The sequence below is a fragment of the Marmota flaviventris genome, chromosome 2 (assembly GCF_047511675.1).
Source record: "Marmota flaviventris isolate mMarFla1 chromosome 2, mMarFla1.hap1, whole genome shotgun sequence".
Lineage (NCBI taxonomy): Eukaryota > Metazoa > Chordata > Mammalia > Rodentia > Sciuridae > Marmota > Marmota flaviventris.
In genome coordinates, this window is record NC_092499.1 from 68791744 (window position 1) to 68811382 (window position 19639).

At 36.4% G+C, this 19639-nt stretch overlaps 1 protein-coding gene across 9 annotated transcripts in view; it reads right to left on the bottom strand.

Moving 5' to 3' along the window:
* Positions 1-19639, bottom strand: part of Syne2 (spectrin repeat containing nuclear envelope protein 2) — a 332720-nt gene that overhangs the window by 143205 nt on the left and 169876 nt on the right. For all 9 annotated transcript variants that reach the window (XM_071607983.1, XM_071607984.1, XM_071607982.1 and 6 more), the window contains 6 exons: positions 17568-17723; positions 16371-16636; positions 12506-14603; positions 10124-10446; positions 5451-5595; positions 4394-4612 (listed from right to left, as the gene is read on the bottom strand). In XM_071607983.1, the coding sequence (XP_071464084.1) occupies positions 4394-4612; positions 5451-5595; positions 10124-10446; positions 12506-14603; positions 16371-16636; positions 17568-17723 (3207 nt within the window). The remainder of the gene's footprint in view (positions 1-4393; positions 4613-5450; positions 5596-10123; positions 10447-12505; positions 14604-16370; positions 16637-17567; positions 17724-19639) is intronic.

Genomic DNA, 19639 nt, shown 5'->3' on the forward strand with positions numbered 1-19639 from the left:
TCAACTCCACTTATGACATCATGAGTAACCGAAATGGTTAGCAAGGTCCTGGATGTCCAGTAAGATGTGCCACAAGGTGAGTAATAAAGCCTATGCAAACTCAAAAGCCCCAGCATCAATTAAGACTCCAGGGCCCAGTGGTCTGAGGTGCAGCAGGGCTTCTCCTCTTTCAGGTTGTTCAATCCTTGACCTCCACCACCGAGAAAGAGACGCAGCACCACATGGGCCTTTTTGGATTTTAGAGGTTGCATATATTGTAGCTGGGATTCTTACACAGCTCTGCTTATCATATCCATTATCAACAATGCTGTAAGGCTGAGGCACACATGGAGAAAATGAGGCACTGCAGCAGGGGTGGGCTATGGTATATGCTGCTCTGCCACTTGGGACATAGGATCCAGTTGGGTCCAGTGGCTATAATACCTGGAGAAGGTATAGACTGGACCCTCTCCAAGAGCCTGAGTTATGAAATTTGTGCTTCCCATCATCTCCAAACCAAATCTTGGTTCTCAGGCCGACCACTACACTTGCATCAGGGAGTTCCACTAGAACTGGGTTCCACTAGATCATATTGCTTGAGAACCACCATGCAAATAAAGGCACTGCCATATTGACAGGGCTAACAGCACATCTAGGTTTCCGATATGCACAGGCATTGGAAGAACTCTACCTGCAACCAAAGACCTACTGGAGCATCTCTTCCATTGTTATCCTAACCACAAATGGGCAAACGCAGCTACGAAGACACAGTCAGAGCCAAACAACTAAGGGCTCAGACTTTTCCTGCTTCAGTTCTATTAGTCTCCTACTTCTGTCCTCCCAGTGTCACTTTCCAAAATGAATCACCTGCTGGCAGTCCCTAAACACAGGTCCTGCTATCTCTTGTACAGCTGGTAAGTGTCTGAGGAAGGGAACTCAAGGGGACAACATTTTTTTTAACAGGTCCTGGGGATTCAACCTAGCTCTTGTGTATGCCAGGCAAATGATCTACCATGGAGTCTCACCCCCAGCCACTTAATAATTTTTTTATTAAAATGATAATTTTGCTCAAAAGCCCATGAATTCTTTATCTTATGAATGGATCAACTGTACTCCATCTACCAAGTAGAATACCACTCAGGAATAAAAAAAGAAATGAATTGCTGAGACAAGCAATTGCAAGAATGAACCCAAGCACGTGATACTTAGTGAAAAGAAGTCAAAGGCCACACACTGTATGAATGCACTTATATGACGTTCTGCAAATGAAAAAGCTATAGGACAAGAAATAGATTAATGGTAGCCGGGGACTAGAGGTGAGGGAAGGCAAAGAGCATAAAGTGACACAGGGAATTTTCAGGGTGACAGAAATGTCCTACATCTTGATTTTAAGGTGATTAAGTGACTCTATATACTTGTTAAAACTCAACAAACTTTTTGTTAAATTTTACTGACTTGGGGGTAAGGACGACTCTCAAATCATAACAAGTTGCCATGACAAGTATACATACATTTGTCTACTTACAAGAGGCTTTGATGATCTTCCTTGGACACGGAATCCTAACAAAATTGGTTATAAAACTTCTAGGTTCAGCTGGGCATGGTAGCACATGCCTTAATCCTAGAAACTCAGAAGGCTGAGGCAGGAGGATTCTAAGCTCAAGGCCAGTCTCAGCAACTTAATGAGACTCTGTCTCAGACAAAAAAACTGAAAAAGGCGAGGATGTATCTCATGGTAAAGCACCCCTGGGTTCAATTCCCAATACCAAAACCAACTCTTAGGTTCATGGTAAATTATGAAGAAATCAAAGGGGAGAAGGCATGTAGATAGGAAAAAGAATTCTGTAGGTTATCAGAGGTGGAAGCTATCACCTTTGAGGTCAATGTCACCCTATCATTTGACAAATTGAAGAGTATACTTAGCCCAGAATGGAGAAATCTCAACTTAGTCCTTGTCACATAAAAAAGAAAATATGCATCTGAGCTGTAATTAAGAGCCTGATTATGGACTTTTAAGTCAAGGCCCATCTGAAAACACTATACTTTTCATTGTTAACATGGCAACCCAGTTTAGAGGTCAGAATAAATGTAGGACTACCCACTGGAGTCTGTGACCTCTACTACATGCCCAGAGCCTAAGTCACATTAACCTATTAAGGTTATATAACACTATTAAGGGCATGTATTATCCTAAGGTGCCTGCTCTGTGGAGACTGTACACACCCCAGAAGTCAAAACTCAAAATTTTCCTTTTTATAATAAAATACCCAGAACCGCAGAAATAGAAACCAACAAAGAAATTACTTTGACCCAGGGGAAGAAGTCAGCCTTAGCACTCCATTTGTCTTTGAAGACAAGACTTCATTCTAGAATATTATCATTATCAAAGTATAAAATATATGATTATTCTGGATAACCAGAAGTTAATAACCATAATGAGCTCATTCTGTTTAAGAAAATAGGGAGGTAAGATATAAGAGGGGAAAAGGTAAGTAAAAAATTAATTTTTTAACTTGTACACTTATAAACTGGGCATTTACATTTTCAAGAATTATACATGAACCATTTATTCCTTAAAGATACTAAATGATTGTATTACTGTAGACATTTTAAAAACAGAATTCACTTTTTCATGTTTATAAAGGCACCAACCACACTAACAAAATCTTACGTGTATAGGTCTTTAGATGATGTCATTTTACTGAATGGGTAAGGGCTACAGTACAATCATATATCAGGCTGGGGTATAGCTCAGGGGTAAGGTGCTTGCCTAGCATGCATGAGTCCTGGGCTTGAGCCAGGAAAAAAAATTGATTTGATGTATGCAAATATCATTTAATTTGGTGATTTAGTGATTGAGCACAGACTTTATGTTTGAAAAAAATTTATACATACATTTAAAAAAACCTCTTCAGGAGTCTCTTGAGGATGAAAGAGATGACACACGATGACATAAAACCTAATATGTGGAATTATGACTGGCACATATTAAGTGCTCTACTTAGTAGTTATTATTATTGTGCTATTCTTTGATAAATATATTTTGCTATCAGACTTTGTCAAATGTTTGTAAGAATAATTGCATGAATGAGGTCTGAATTCATAAGATATTATTGCAAATGGGTATAAAGCAACATGTGAGAAAATAAAAAGAACAAAAGGTTTGAATTAGCCAGAATCTGGATTTGAATAAGAGCTGTCCTTCCACGAATATTTACTAAGTGCCCACTAAATGCAAAGCTGTGGACAGGGTTGTAAGGTTGGAATGGTGAGCAAGACAGCCTCAGTCTCATCCCATAGGGGCTCACTGCTCAATCTCTAGCTGGGGCTGCTTGGCTGTTGCCTAATATCTCAGGTTTCAGTTTCCCCACCTACATAATGGTGACAATATTTACCTCCATAGACCAAGATTCAGTGAGATCATGTGTGCACTGCCTTCTCAGCCCAGTGCAGGAACTCAATAAATGGTACTATTGTGGACATGCGAGAACCAGTGCCAGCAGCCCCACCGACAGGATAATTTACAAAATTTCTTAGAGCTTGAACATTGAAGAGATTACTCACTGATCAAACCCTGCCAGAATGACTGAAATGATATTCATTTTCAAAAACATCAAGTTCTAAGCAGGTTACTATGATAGTGTTAAACATTTTGATCCCAAAGCATGTGATCTTCCTGCAATTAAGTATTGACTCATATTTCTATCTTAAAGTCAGCAAAAAGTTTGAAATGAATAAGAGAAGGGTTTTTTTTCATGAGTGTTCTGAATTGTATGTCATTGATACCTGGCCCTTTGGAAAGATTAGAAAATATGCTAAGATCCTTTCATACGATTTTTAATTTTCTTTCTTAATACATGTGAATCCTAAGTCTGAAACTATGAATAAATTAACATCTGTGATTGGCATATATTATGGGGGTATTCTTTGAGACTGTTTTCAGAAAGAACATCACACCTCATGTTTTTAGGTCTGCACTTAACAATTGTAGCTAATTTCCATAGCTAACAATGGTAGTTAATTTCAAAATTAGTTGGTTTTATGCATGTTGCCTAATTCTAACCTTTAGTAGAATGAATGTAGAGCCAGTTATTTTTGAGAGATTAATTTATCTTTATAAAAAAGATTTTAAAACTCAAGCTCAACAATTTATAAGAATTATCTTATACCCCCCACCAAAAAAAAAAAAAAAAAAAAAAAAAAAAAACTAAGCCACTATTATAAAAGAGCCTAAGTAGTTCTTGGGGACTATTCTAATAGAGCCTGACCTCTAGAAACATTTATGTGCCATGTATATATGATGTACACAGATGGTACTGTGGGAGGCTTTTTTTACATACAAAGTGAAGGTAATAAAGGAAATAACATTTGCTTGGAAACTTTAGAATTTGAATGTTGAAAATGAAACACTCACTTCCTCACTAACGAATTTCCACTCCTGTTTCAGTTCTTCACTCCACATCTCCCAGACTTTGGCAGCCTGTAGCAAACTGAGCCACTTCTCCCACAGGACCGACAGGCCTCTGAGCACACACATGCCATCCTTTTCTGTGCACCTGCGCCTCAAGTGTCGAAGGACCTGTCGCAGCTTCGTGAGCTCTTTTCTGGTTGATTTGAGATTTGACACCAAGGCCTTAAGAAAGAAAATGAATAAACAACAGGGATATAATGTCTATTTTTTTTGCCCTGAAACATAGAAACTGTCTTAAATCTTCAACAGTCAGTGATTGTAACCATCCACAAGTATTACGTGACCATTTTTTAATACTTTTGCAAGTCAATTTGGGCTAGATAAGAATTATCCATAACTATATTCTGCATGAATTTGGGACTATGAGGACAAATAATGACCCTTAAATCTAAGAATGCACTTTCAAAGGTAAATATCTGAGAATTACATCTTGTTATTTTAACTCGAGTCTCATATTTTACTAGGTAATTTATCTGTACAATGTTTCCTATGTTAACCATCAAAAAATATTTAGGGGTGCTTATTCCCACTTTTTCTCCTTTGCTTTTTTGGTAGATATTATCAATTTAGAATGTTCTCATCCAAATCCAAGCAGCAATTATACTGTACATTCTAACAAATGCAAATAAGCAAAAATTAAAATTGCTTAGTAACAGGGTCTAAGAAGTGACCAGAATTCAGAGCTTAGGACAGGTGCCTGACTGCTCACTGGGCGACAGGCTCTACCATTGATCCAGCAGCATCCCCTGAGATAATGAGAAAGTGAAGGTTTCAGAGGACAGAATGCTACTAGGGGAGGACTACACTGTGAATCCAATTAATTAAATATCTTAAAAACCACCGTTTCATTTTTCTCCCTCCTGACTTCTGGTTTGAGGAACTTTCTCAACTCAGCCTGAAGATTTCCATGGGTTGTGAGAACCACATTTCCTGATACCTCCACGTGCATGATCTTCTGAGTTTTGTGCACAGACTTACGGAGACTCGCAAACGCGGTTACCTTGCTCTGTTCCAAGCGCTCTAAAGCTTCCTTGTAAGACACTGGTAACGGGGACATGGACTGCCTGAGAACTGTCTCCATTTTTCTGAGGTGAGTACAAATGTACTCCTTGATACTTCTGTAGCGTTTGTAATTCTCAAGACACCTGATGAGGCACAGTTAGAAAAAAGAGTGATATTACATTTTATGGAACACGATAAACTTTGAACTTCCCAGGATGAATTCTCCACATTCAGTTTTATATAAAGTTTTTTTTTTTTTCTATTCAATGCATTTCAACAGGTTTTCACTGACTATGCAACCCCAAAGGGGCCCAGGGATGGCTTTAAATGCAAACTTTAACAGGCATTTAAGGCTGCCCTTAAAATATCTAAACTGAAGAGCTTTGTGGATTTTTTTTGACTCATTAATTGCACTTCTGCAATTTACCTCAAGGAATAAATCCTAAATATAAGAAATTTATCCTAAACAAGATAAAATCTTTTGCATAATAATACCTTTTCTCTCACCAGAGTATTAATTAAAATAGCAAAAATTAGGTCTAGGAAAAGGTATGATTAAGGAAATTAAATAAGAAAACATTATATAAAATTTTATATAGCAATTGTAATTATTTTTGTAAAGTGTTATAATAGAGAAATGACCTAGTGTTATAGGGTAAAAAAATCAAAGTAGGAAATTTTTTATTTTCTATTCAACATAATATTGTGAAATGTTAAAAATACTATAAAAATTTTTATGCAAAATAAATCCCAAATTCCCCACTGAGAACAATAAAGATTCTCTACCAAATTTACTTCTAAAAAGAAAAAAACTCCTAAAACACACTAATAAACTGGCAAGGAATCAAGGATACAAAAATCTATAAAATGAAAATATATAGAAATAAGAAAATCTGTAGGGCCAGGTTTTTGCTTTCAGAATATTTGTGAAAAGCATATCAAAAAAATTGTGCACCATGATCAAGTAGGATTCATCCCTGGGATGCAAGGTTGGTTCAATATACGGAAATCAATAAATGTTATTCACCACATCAATAGACTTAAAGATAAGAACCATATGATCGTCTCGATAGATGCAGAAAAAGCATTCAACAAAGTACAGCATCCCTTTATGTTCAAAACACTAGAAAAACTAGGGATAACAGGAACTTACCTCAACATTGTAAAAGCTACATATGCTAAGCCTCAGGCTAGCATCATTCTAAATGGAGAAAAACTGAAGGCATTCCCTCTAAAATCTGGAACAAGACAGGGATGCCCTCTCTCACCACTTCTATTTAATTTAGTCCTTGAAATACTAGCCAGAGCAATTAGACAGACAAAAGAAATTAAAGGCATAAAAATAGGAAAAGAAGAACTTAAAATATCACTATTTGCGGAAGACATGATCCTATACCTAGAAGACCCAAAAGGGTCTACAAAGAAACTACTAGAACTAATAAATGAATCCAGCAAAGTGGCAGGATATAAAATCAACATGCATAAATCAAAGGCATTCCTGTATATCAGCAACAAAACTTCTGAAATGGAAATGAGGAAAACCACTCCATTCACAATATCCTCAAAAAAAATAAAATAAAATACTTGGGAATCAACCTAACAAAAGAGGTGAAAGATTTATACAATGAAAACTACAGAACCCTAAAGAGAGAGATAGAAGAAGATCTTAGAAGATGGAAAAATGTACCCTGTTCATGGATAGGCAGAACCAACATCATCAAAATGGCGATATTACCCAAAGTTCTCTACAGGTTCAACGCAATGCCAATCAAAATCCCAACGGCATTTCTTGTAGAAATAGATAAAGCTATCATGAAATTCATATGGAAAAACAAAAGACCCAGAATAGCAAAAGCAATTCTAAGCAGGAAGTGTGAATCTGGAGGTATAGCGATACCAGATTTCAAACTGTACTACAGAGCAATAGTAACAAAAACAGCATGGTACTGGTACCAAAACAGGCAGGTGGACCAATGGTACAGAATAGAGGACACAGAGACCAATCCACAAAATTACAACTTTCTTATATTTGATAAAGGGGCTAAAAGCATGCAATGGAGAAAGGATAGCATCTTCAACAAATGGTGCTGGGAAAACTGGAAATCCATATGCAACAAAATGAAGCTGAACTCCTTTCTCTCGCCATGCACAAAAGTTAATTCAAAATGGATCAAAGAGCTTGATATCAAATCAGAGACTCTGCGCCTGATAGAAGAAAAAGTTGGCTCCGATCTACATATTGTGGGGTCGGGCTCCAAATTCCTTAATAGGACACCCATAGCCCAAGAGTTAAATACAAGAATAAACAAATGGGACTTACTTAAACTAAAAAGTTTTTTCTCAGCAAGAGAAACAATAAGAGAGGTAAATAGGGAGCCTACATCCTGGGAACAAATTTTTACTCCTCACACTTCAGATAGAGCCCTAATATCCAGAGTATACAAAGAACTCAAAAAATTAAACAATAAGAAAACAAATAACCCAATCAATAAATGGGCCAAGGACCTGAACAGACACTTCTCAGATGAAGACATACAATCAATCAACAAGTACATGAAAAAATGCTCACCATCTCTAGCAGTCAGAGAAATGCAAATCAAAACCACCCTAAGATACCATCTCACTCCAGTAAGATTGGCAGCCATTATGAAGTCAAACAACAACAAGTGCTGGCGAGGATGTGGGGAAAAGGGTACACTTGTACATTGCTGGTGGGACTGCAAATTGGTGAGGCCAATATGGAAAGCAGTATGGAGATTCCTGGGAAAGCTGGGAATGGAACCACCATTTGACCCAGCTATCGCCCTTCTCGGTCTATTCCCTGAGGACCTTAAAAAGTATACTATAGGGATACTGCCACATCAATGATCATAGCAGCACAATTCACAATAGCTAGACTCTGGAATCAACCTAGATGCCCTTCAATAGATGAATGGATAAAAAAAATGTGGCATTTATACACAATGGAGTATTATGCAGCACTAAAAAACGACAAAATCATGGAATTTGCAGGGAAATGGATGGCATTAGAGCAGATTATGCTAAGTGAAGCTAGCCAATCCTTAAAAAACAAATGCCAAATGTCTTCTTTGATATAAAGAGAGCAACTAAGAACAGAACAGGAAGGAAGAGCACGAGGAAAAGATTAACATTAAACAGAGACGAGTGGGGGGAAAGAAAGGGAGAGAGAAGGGAAACTGTATGGAAATGGAAGGAGACCCTCATTGTTACACAAAATTACATATAAGAGTTTGTGAGGGGAAAAGGGAAAAAAAAAACAAGGGAGAGAATTGAATAACAGCAGATGGGGTAGAGAGGGAAGATGGGAGGGAAGGGGAGGGAGGATAGTAGGGGATAGGAAAGGTAGCAGAATACAACAGTCACTAATATGGCATTATGTAAAAATGTGGATGTGTAACCGATGTGATTCTGTAACTTGTATTTGGGGTAAAAATGGGAGTTCATAACCCACTTGAATCAAATGTATGAAAGATGATATGTCATGAGCTTTGTAATGTTTTGAACAACCAATAAAAAAAAAGAGAATATTTGTGAGATTTTAATTTTCTTTGCCTGCTACTCAAATGTGGTTCTGGATAGATTGGATGGGTATTTAATAGGAACATAGAATAAATTCCTACAAATCAGTAAGAAAAAGACAATACAACAAAATATGAGTAAAGACTTGAATAGACATTCTACAGAAAAGGAAATATAAACAATTAATAAACATTCAACAAAAGAGCTCAAACTCATTAGCAGTACTAGAAATGCAAATTTAAACTGTAATCAGGTAACACTTCTTACTCATTCGTGTTGGTAAGGATATGGGACACCTGTAATACCTATATGCTGCTGGTTTAAATGGAAATTAGGGAAACTATTTGGCATTAAAAATTTAAGATGTGACCCAGGCAATCCCACTCCTAGAGATATACACAGAAAACTCTTGCATTTTAAAATGTTTCTACTAGCAGTGTTTGAGAATACAAAACACCAGGAACGATCCAGATGTCCATCAATAGCTAAGTGCATGAATTTTTCTACAGAAAAGAACACTGAATAAATCTCAGGGTCATATGATGAATTTGAAAAAAATGAAGTGACAGAAGAATAGACACACTGGGTGTTGGTTTGACGATCATGAAAAAAAAAACACATCAACACAGCAAAAATACAACAAAAAGCAAGGAAGTGACAAACATTGTATTTAAGATAAGAGATATTTATGAGAGAAGAAAGGAGCATAGGAGAAAATTAAAAGTAGGAGCTGGGGCTGTGGTTCGTTGAGAGAGTGCTTGCCTGGCATGTGTGAGGCATTGGGTTCGATTCTCAGCACTGTATATAAATAAATAAAGTAAATGTCCATTGACAACAAAAAGAAAAAGAATATTCAAATTAATGTCAATCTTTGAAACTTTGAGCATGAAGATATTTGTTTTATCATCATTCTTTATATACATCATATACATGCTTGTATCAATATTCTCTACGTACCCAAAGAAATTTTAATATAATAACATATTTACTAGGGTTTTCTTTAGTGAACTTTTAAAAAACTTTTACAATTGCCCATATTAGCTCTAATGCATATACGTTAATTATTAAAAAAAAAAAAAAAAAAGCCTTAATTTACGTTCCTAAAGTATTACCTTCAGGAAGAAGACTTACCTTTCTACCATAGCTGCCTTCACTGTGGCCGCCTCCTTCATGGCTGAGTTCTTAGAAATTAATTCCTGTAAGGTACACTGGAATTCCTGCTTGGCCTCGGGTGCTGATATAGTTCCCAGGTTCTCGATGAGGTCCTGGATGTCTGCAATTGTGGATTCCAATTCCTTTTGCTTCCAGCGAAACCTCTCTAGTGATTCTTGTGGATTATGAAGGTTTACTCTCGGGGATGCAATGATGGCTTCCAGGGAAGTGATGATCTCCATCGCCCTGGCGACTGCTTCGTTATAGAGGGTTATATTTTCATAAGCATTGTTCAAGGCATCCTGGAGAATAGGAGATTAAAAGCTGTGACAACACTGTCAAATGTTTTGCAATTATTGAATGTTTGTGTGCGTTCCTAACCTGTCTCTGCGTCTTATCAGAGCTGACTTCTTATACTTACGATTTAACAATATCACACTAGTATTAAAAAGGAATAACTTTTTGTTTGTATGAAGAAAAAATGGTTTCCAGATTTTCTAAGAAATCATCTAAATTCAGAATAATGTCTGATGAATCATGCCCACTACTATATGTTCCTGCTCTGGAATTCTTGTACCAGACTACAAATTAAATAAAACAGTAAAATATGTTTAATATGTATAACTTTAATCAGTATCTGTAAACAAATGAAAACAAAACAACAAACTCCAGATTACTTGTGTCTTGAAATCAATAGCTATGCTACTACCTTTAGTCTGAGCACATCACGGAATGTCTCTAGACTTCAGTCTTCTAATTAAAATAAGAAATAGCAGGGTATGGGCTCGGCATGGTGACGCATGCCTGTAATCCCAGCAGCTCAGAAGGCTAAGGCAGGAAGATCACAATGATAGAGCCACCCAGGGTTTGATCTCCAGGATCACACACACATAAAAAAGTTAATACGTAACTGCATGACGAATGTGATTCTGCAACCTGTACACTCAGAAAAATGAGAAATTATACCCCATCTGATTCAAATGTATGATATGTCAAGATCATTGTACTGTCATGTGCAACTAAATAAAACAAATAAAAAAACGGCAATTAAAAAAAGTACATGATTTAATTCTCAGTACTAGAGTCTTGTGTATGCTAGCTCTACTGCTGAGCTATATATCCCTAGCTCCAAAATAAATCACTTACCCTCCAGTTCTAATCATATTATTTTGGGTATTTATGTCAATTGTTTCCTGAAATCATTAAAACTAAGAGAGGTTCTCAGATTCCTCAACATCTGCTATGAACCTATTTAAACAACACATTAGGGTTCATCATTTGACTTTACATTTCTGTAGCACTTACATCTAACAAAATATTTCAAATACATTACCTAATAATAACTCTTCAAAATAAAGAAGTTAATTTCCCCATCTTATAAGTTGAATGTGACAGACTTGATAACAACATGTAAGGTATCATGTAGAGTACAATGTGAAAGATGTCTAAGACACCTGCCCTCTTATCAAAAGGAAAGGGGGAAGTGTGCTGGGGTCACTTTCCCACAGAGGTCAGCAAACATCAAGACTACTCCACTCTGCAGTTGGAGCATGAAAACAGCCATCATTAGCCCATAAACAAATGGGTGTGGTTGTGTTCCAATAAAACTTTAATTACAAATCAAGGACTATGGACAGGATTTGGCCCATGGTTCTTCCTTAACTTGATGACTCCTCATCTAGAATCAGATCTCAGTTTTAATTCTGGTTCTGTTTTTGTCACAAGATCCTGAGAAAAATCTGAACTTCAATTTCCTTATTGTAATATCATCATCATCATCATCATCATCATCAACAACAACCCTGGGAATTGAACCTAGGGCCTTGAACATGCTACACAAGAGCTCTACCACTGAGCCACATTCTTAGCTCTCAATTTTTCTTAAATAGGCTAATAATAGCACCTGCCTCACAGAATCACTGAGAAGATTAAACATAGAATGATTAGCACTGTGCCTAGCATATTGTAAATTCTAAATAAATATCAGTTATTATTTGGTGTTCTTCCCTTACACCACACTTCTTCCATCATCTTTTACTATCTCTAGAGACCAAAAAAAAAAAAAAAAAAAAAATACACACACACACACGAAAAAATTTGTTGTGACTTCCATAAGGGCTATGAAGGAAGCAGATGTAGAGATATCAGATTAGTGCTTTTCAAAACTATAAGGTATTGAATTTAGATGTAGATTGAGTCAGGATTATAAAGTTGCACTTTTGCAAAGAGCTAACTTCCTGCAAAGAATTCTCCTGTAGAACCTGTAACTTCTTTAGACGTACAGATATTAACCACAGTGAAATAAACAAATAAAAAATAAAACGCCATTAATTGAAAATATGTAATTAAAAAAAAACTTACCATGCGTAAATCAATGCTTCTGCTAAGCTGTGTCTGAAGCGCTTCAACATCTTGCAATTTTGTCTCCATATCACCAGTTTCAGGAGAGTTTTCTTCTCTTTGCTTCTCGGTAACAGTCACAGCTTTAATACTACACATTTCCTCCTGAACTAGTTCTAGAAATGCTTCACAATTATCCTTCTCATTTTCAATATGTTCAATTCCCAAATTTATAAGCAAAGGCTGCTGTACGTGAGATTTAATCTGATTTAAAACATGTAAGGAATTTTCTAGTAGGTCCTGAAAATTCTTTTCATCAATTTCTTTTGGTTGGAATTCTAGTACTATGTTTTTGACAACCTTCTGTAACTTATCATTTTCTTCTACATTCAGTGTTAGTTGTACTATTTCTTTCTCTTTGAATGAGTCATCCAAGGCCTTGTTTTCACTTAATTTCTTTAGTACCTCATTATATAAGCACTTCGCTTTCTCAATCTTCTGATTCAAAATTATCGCATTGAGCAAATTGCTCTCTGGTGAGGTATCAGGAGCTTTCTGTACTAATTCAGCCCTTTTCTTAATTTGCAAATCCATATCCCTTACTTTACTCAGTAATGCTTGATATTTGCCGTGTTCTGCCACAAACGTATTCAACTGTCTGATTTTTTCTTCAATTTTCTTTTCTTTTTCAAATACTTGGGTTTTCAATTGGTTAAGTTGTGAACAGTCCCAGTTTATCCCTGTGTAGTCAAACAGTTCTTTAAGTTCTAATAGTTGTAAGATCTCACATCGAACACCAGTAAGTCTGTCTTTAAGATTATTGAACTCTTTCACATCTTGATTTATGTCTTGGTTAAGTAGTAGTTCCTTATGCTGTATACGATCAACCTCCCTCTGAAGACCAGATGTTTCTTCATGGAGTTCTCTATAAGAATTTATCTTATGTTCTACTTCATTGCACTTACTCTGAATGAATCTTCGTGTTCTGCTGGCTCTGGTCTTCAGATGTTTCAAATGGTCATCAAGAAATAATCTTTCAAAGACATTTAGATCCTTACAGGTGTTTGCTAGTTCCTGAAGATGTGTTGAGATCACACTCCCAATTTCTCGCAGCTCCTCCTGGGATGCCTTCAAAGTGAAGTGGACATGTGCTAGCTCAGTTTCTGTGGAGGCTGCTTCCATCTTGGGAATGATCAGTGCTTCCTTTCTTTGAAGAGTGAGTTGAGCCTTCCCAATCCCTGCAAAGAATTGGCTTCTTTCTTCCAATTTAAATTCCAACTGCTGTGATCTCTGAGTTGATTTTAAAACTAGCATTTGATATTGACTCTGTAAGTCCTCCAGGAGGCTATTTAAATCATCCCCCTCATCTGCTGTAAGGTTTGGAATGATATCTTTGACCTCCTTCACCAATGACTCCATGACCTGCTGCTTATCCAGAATACCATCATGAGCCATCTTGCATTTTCTGATCTGTGAAAGAATGTCATCTGGGAAAAGGCAAATGTAGGGAGTGAGTGTACCCTGCAGATTCTTGACCCACTGGATAGTCTCCTTCATCTTGTTCTTTATGTCACATTTCTTAATCCGATTTTCCACCTCCAGGTTTAATGGATCCAATGTTTCCAATTGCTTCTTCAAATTATTTATTGCATCTTCTAAAATCTTCTTTTCTTTTTCTCCCCAGAACCTCTTCATCTGAAGTTCAGCTTGTGTCTTTAAAATAGAAAACCCATGCTTGATGGCCTGGAGCTCAGTGGCCGAGGCAATGATGCTGTGGCTCCCCTCCTGTTCTTCTAGAGAGTTCAGCCTTAACAGCAGACACTGCTGCTGCTCTTGCAGAGAAGTCTCCATGTCTTGGAACTTATTCACAAGGGAGGTGAATTCACCATATTCCATTACCTGCTGCGAATGCTTCTTTTGAACCATGTGTTCCATTTGCTCCCAACCATGCTCAAGCTGCTGAATCTGGTTTTCCATCAGCTTCTTATCCATGTCAGTCACATGAGGTGATAAGCTCTCCCATTCAGCTTTCAACTTGCTTAAAGAAACTTTCTCTTTTTCTATTGATCTCAGGAATTTCTTAATTTTGTTCAAATAGATTTCACTGTCCATTGGTCCCCTAGAGGGGAAAAATAAAAATAGTGTTTTTTCACATTTACTATTTATTATGCACTAATATATGGTTAGATAATCATTAAAAGAAAATAATTCTACTTTGAATTCACAGAAAAGAAGATTAGGATATCTACAAAAGTATTATATCCTTAAAATAGAAATAAAAATCTTATTTACTGTGGCTTTCAATTAATGGATGACAATGCAGAAAATACACCTTTAAAATGGTATCATTAATGGGCTGGGGATATAGCTCAGTTGGTACAGTGCTTGCCTCGCATGCACAAGGTCCTGGGCACCAGATACAAAAAAGGTATCACTAAAACAAAGAATCAAAGGAAAAGAGTGAAGAGTGAAAAAAAACAATGTATATAAAAACAGTCTGCAAACTGTAAAGTGCTATTACAAAGGTCAGTCTAGGACTGAGAGAAATTACCATACTATCAAACACCTCTGTTACCATCTTTCTAAAATCATGTTACAGATATTGACTAAGAAGTCAGAATTATTAAGCAAATGTTTTCAGTATAAAGTGTTTTCCTCAAGAGATAGTACTAAAAGTAAACCCATTTAGATATACATATAAAATAAACCTTTTTAATGAAAAAAAATTCACCTATTAAGACTATATCTGGGGCTGGGGCTGGGGCTCAGCAGTAGTGCACTTGCCTGGCATGTGTGAGGCACTGAGTTCGATTCTTAGCACAACATATAAATAAAGGTCTATCAACAACTAAAAAATAAAACTAAAAAAAATTTTTTAAAAAAGACTATATCTGAAAAAAAGACTATCTGCCACCATTTGTCATCATTTTAATGGCAAAAGGAGTGCATATATTTTAAAAGAAACAATTAATACACATGTGTGTAAATATATACATATATGTGTGTGTATATATACATATATATTCAATATGTACTAAACTATCTAAACCAATTATGTGAATGCCAAAAAAACTACACATATTTTTCTCCTTCCCACAGTTTAGAATAAACTCTTATCCAAAAGAACATTGAATTTCATAGAACTGAAATATACTTTGCAGATATTTATACTGTGAACTGTTTAATAACTTAGTTTGTAAAACATATCCAGTAATGTACATTTATTTTTCTAGCACAAAACCAACAAAGTTTTCTTAAATGGTTTCTGCTATTTAAGAATATTTGAGGGTTGGGGATATGAGTCAGTGGTAGAGCACTTGCCTAGCATGTTTGAGACCCAGGGCTCAATTCCCAGCAAAGCAAAAAAAAGCAAAAACAAACAACAAAACAAACCAGAATGAGTCCCTCCCAAATTCCTATTTTATCAATAACTTAGGGGTATTAAGAAGTGGGGCCTGGAGGGTAATTACATCATAAGGCCAAAACTCTTATAAAATATGAGTGGGTTTAGGAGTCTTTGAATCAGAAATCTCTAGAGAACTGCCTTGTCCTTTCTACTCTGTGAGGACACAGTTAGAAGGTACCATCGATGCACTGGTGAGAGCTTTCACCAGACATCACATTTACCAGCATCTTGATCTTTACTTCCCAACCTCAGAACTGTGAGAAAGAAATTTTTGTTGTTTATAAGCCACACAGTCTATGGTATGTTGTTATAGCAGCCCAAACAGACTAAGCCAGTTCCACGTAGAATTCATTTCCCTAGAATAGTTTTACAATCATAAGATCCTTTCACAGAATAAACTCTGAAAACTCTGAGCCCATCCAAGGAAGTGAGGGCTGTGCTTGAATGAAAAGCACATGAGTCCTATATTCCCACACTTACACTTTTAGACTTTCCTTTTCTGTCAACAAGGCTTTCATCAAGGATTCAACTGCGGTGACATGTTCTTGAAAATGTTTAAGGAGATAATACTGGCTTTCTTTATTTTTCTTCAAAGCAGTAAGCGCCTGAAGCAGATTGTCCAAGTGCTGTGCTGAATATCTTTTACTGTGGAGGGCCAAGGCACTTGCTTCTGTTTTGTTGAAACATTCAGATTGTTCTAGTGGTTCAATGGCTGTTTTCCTTGCTTCTAATCGGTTATATAATTCCTAAAAACAAGCCGCACAAACCAGTAAATCATACATGCATTAATTCATTCATCCATTTTTCCTCTCCTTTCCTCCAGATAACACACCCTATTCTCAAGGTGATATTTCAAATATTTCATCTGCACACGGAGAAACTAAAGTCATGACATCTAAAAGAACTTTTTTCTCTACAATTAGGTTAAATCTAGACCGAAGTTCACCTGGGTTCAGCATTTAGTATCAATTACATGATCCCACCATCTTAAAAGTTTCTGTAGTTTCTAAAGGAAAATTTATTTTAATTATTTACATACAGCAATAGATGGCATTATTATTACATCTCACATTGTTATTAATTACTACTAATAGTAATTAATAACAATAATAATAATTATTATTAGTTAATAATATCATATCTCATTCTTAGACACATATTTCCTATTATGTAAACTTGGCTAAAATTGTAGGGATCCTTTATAGTGTCATTTTTTAAAATACGTGGTCACGTATTGGATTTTTAGATTGCACAGCTAGAAGTACATAAATATGTTAATGCAGCCTATAAACCCAGCCGCCAAAAAAAAGCAGGACCCATGGACTGATGATGAGGAAAAATAAAAAGAATCTGTCAGAATAAAAAAACTACACATGACCACGAAAAGGAAGGATGAGAAGTCAGAAAAATCCAAAATTTTGTTACTGAATAAGTTTGGGGGAACTTTCTGAAAGAGAAAGAAGACGAATGTTCATTAAACCCTTCTACTTGTTAAATGCAAAAACTTATACAACTTACTGATGAGTACATAATTATACAGTTACCAAACTGATCATCAGGCAGAGGTTAAATAAGACTTTTCACTTTGTTGCAAGCAGGTTTTTGGTAATTAAAATGCATTGTGCTACCCTGGATGAGTGATGCAATCATGTGGTCAGTGTTTCTGCAGTTCCATACCTCTATCTCTTCTAATTGTTCATTTCTCAGCAGAACATCCAATTCCAAGGGCTGATTTTGCAGCTCGTTGACTTTGTGCTCATCTTCGGCGTTGTTCATGCTTTCTTGAACATGGAGAGGAAATTGTTTTGACAAAACCATTTCCACGTCTGAATTCTGAAAACATAAAAAGATTAATTGCTGAGTAGTCTACCTTCCAAATGAATCATTTTTATTTATCTTGACAAAAAAAATTGTGATTTTTTTCTACTGACTCAGATTAAAGACTTTAAGGAAGTATAGTTGGGTATTATCAAAGGTGATTTTTTTTTTCCCATACCATAATGAATACCTACTTGGTACTCCAAAAAGTGAAACTTTGTTACAAGATAGTACAGGATCTTGTGTTGCTCCATTATATACTGAGGCATCATATATAGAGTCTTTTTTTGGATACTGGGGATTGAACCCAAGGGTACTTAACCACTGAGCAACATCCCAGCCCTTTTTATTTTTTATTTTGAGAAAGGGTACTAAATTACTTAGGACCTTACTTAGTTGCTGAGGCTGGCTTTGAACTTGTTATCCTCCTGCCTCAACCTCCCAAGCTGCTGGGATTACAGGCATGCACCACCACTCCTGGCTCGGGGGTATAATATATAGTCTTAAAGAAACAAAACAGGATGGAAAAGTCAAAATTTCCCAAATTTATACTTGGTATTCACTATGATACAGAGGATAGGTCAAAAAATAGTCACTCACTGTCAGCCATCTGTACTTTAAAATAAGTGGTTAAGTGAAGGAAACACCATGATTTCATGATATTAAGAATAAATGAGAGGCTGGGTTTGTGGCTCAGTGGTAAAGCACTTGCCTAGCATGTGTGAGGCACTGGGTTCGATACTCCGCACCACATAAAAATAAACAAATAAAATAAAGGTATTGTGTCCATCTACAACTAAAAAAAAAAAAAAAAAGAATAAATGATACCTTAAATCAGATAGTAGTAAGAATTATAACCTAGATAAGGTGGAACAGCTTATATATGGGCTATATATGGGGACACACATACATACACATAGAGATTTTTTTTTTTAACTTTAAAAAATTGCAGATCTTAACAGGTCACAGACATCTCAGGGTACCCACATTCATTTATCCATTCTTTCAACAAGCATTTGTTGAGGATTTATGTGTACTAGGTCCCAGGACAGTAATTTTTAAAGATTTCCATTATTTTGCTAAGATATTAACTTTTATTTCCAGGTAACTTAATAAAAGAAAAAACTCTTGATTTTGCAATATACTTTGTCAGCAGAAACTTTGAACAATTTTCTCTTGGAACAAAATGTTTCCAAAACCCCCAAAAGGTAAAAACTGTTGTCTTAAAATGACTCCCTGGACAGTAATATGAGATGTTAGCAATAAGAAATTAGATGCCGGGATTTAAGGCAACTTTTTATATTACCTTTGTACTTTCCCAAAACCATTCTAAAATTAAAAACCTATTTAAATAAGACAAATGTTGCCTGGAACTTCACCTGTTCTAACTGGTAAGAGGGTTCAGCCAGTTAGGGTTTTGAAGTAACACTTGGCACAGTCACTTCTTCAAAAAGGTTACAAATGATTGAAATGATTTGGCAAATTTCCTCCAACTTAATGATTTAATTCACATGAACCTGGGTGAAAGTCTATATTATGGGCAGCGTCACAGCAGGAAAGATCCAGAAGGACTTGGGGGGACAGGAGAAAGGGGCCACATCACAGGTTTCACCGGGTGGGTTTGATCTGGGCCACAGTCATCTCAGGTACGCACCTGCCTCCTTCCCACCTGATGGTTACTGTTTCTCAGAGCCCCCTATAAACTCACCAGGCACAAGAGCCTGAGCTACAGGCCTAAGTACCAGGCAGTAGGAGAGCTTTATCAATTATTAGTCATCTACTAAGAATTCAGAGCTCTTATCTCTTACCTGATAAACCAGTGCCTGAGGACTGCCGTTACACAGGAAAACACTAGTGACATTTGTAATGACTGCCTTCAGTGGTCAGAAAAAGTGTATTTAAACACCTGGAATCACCCCAAAATACCATTC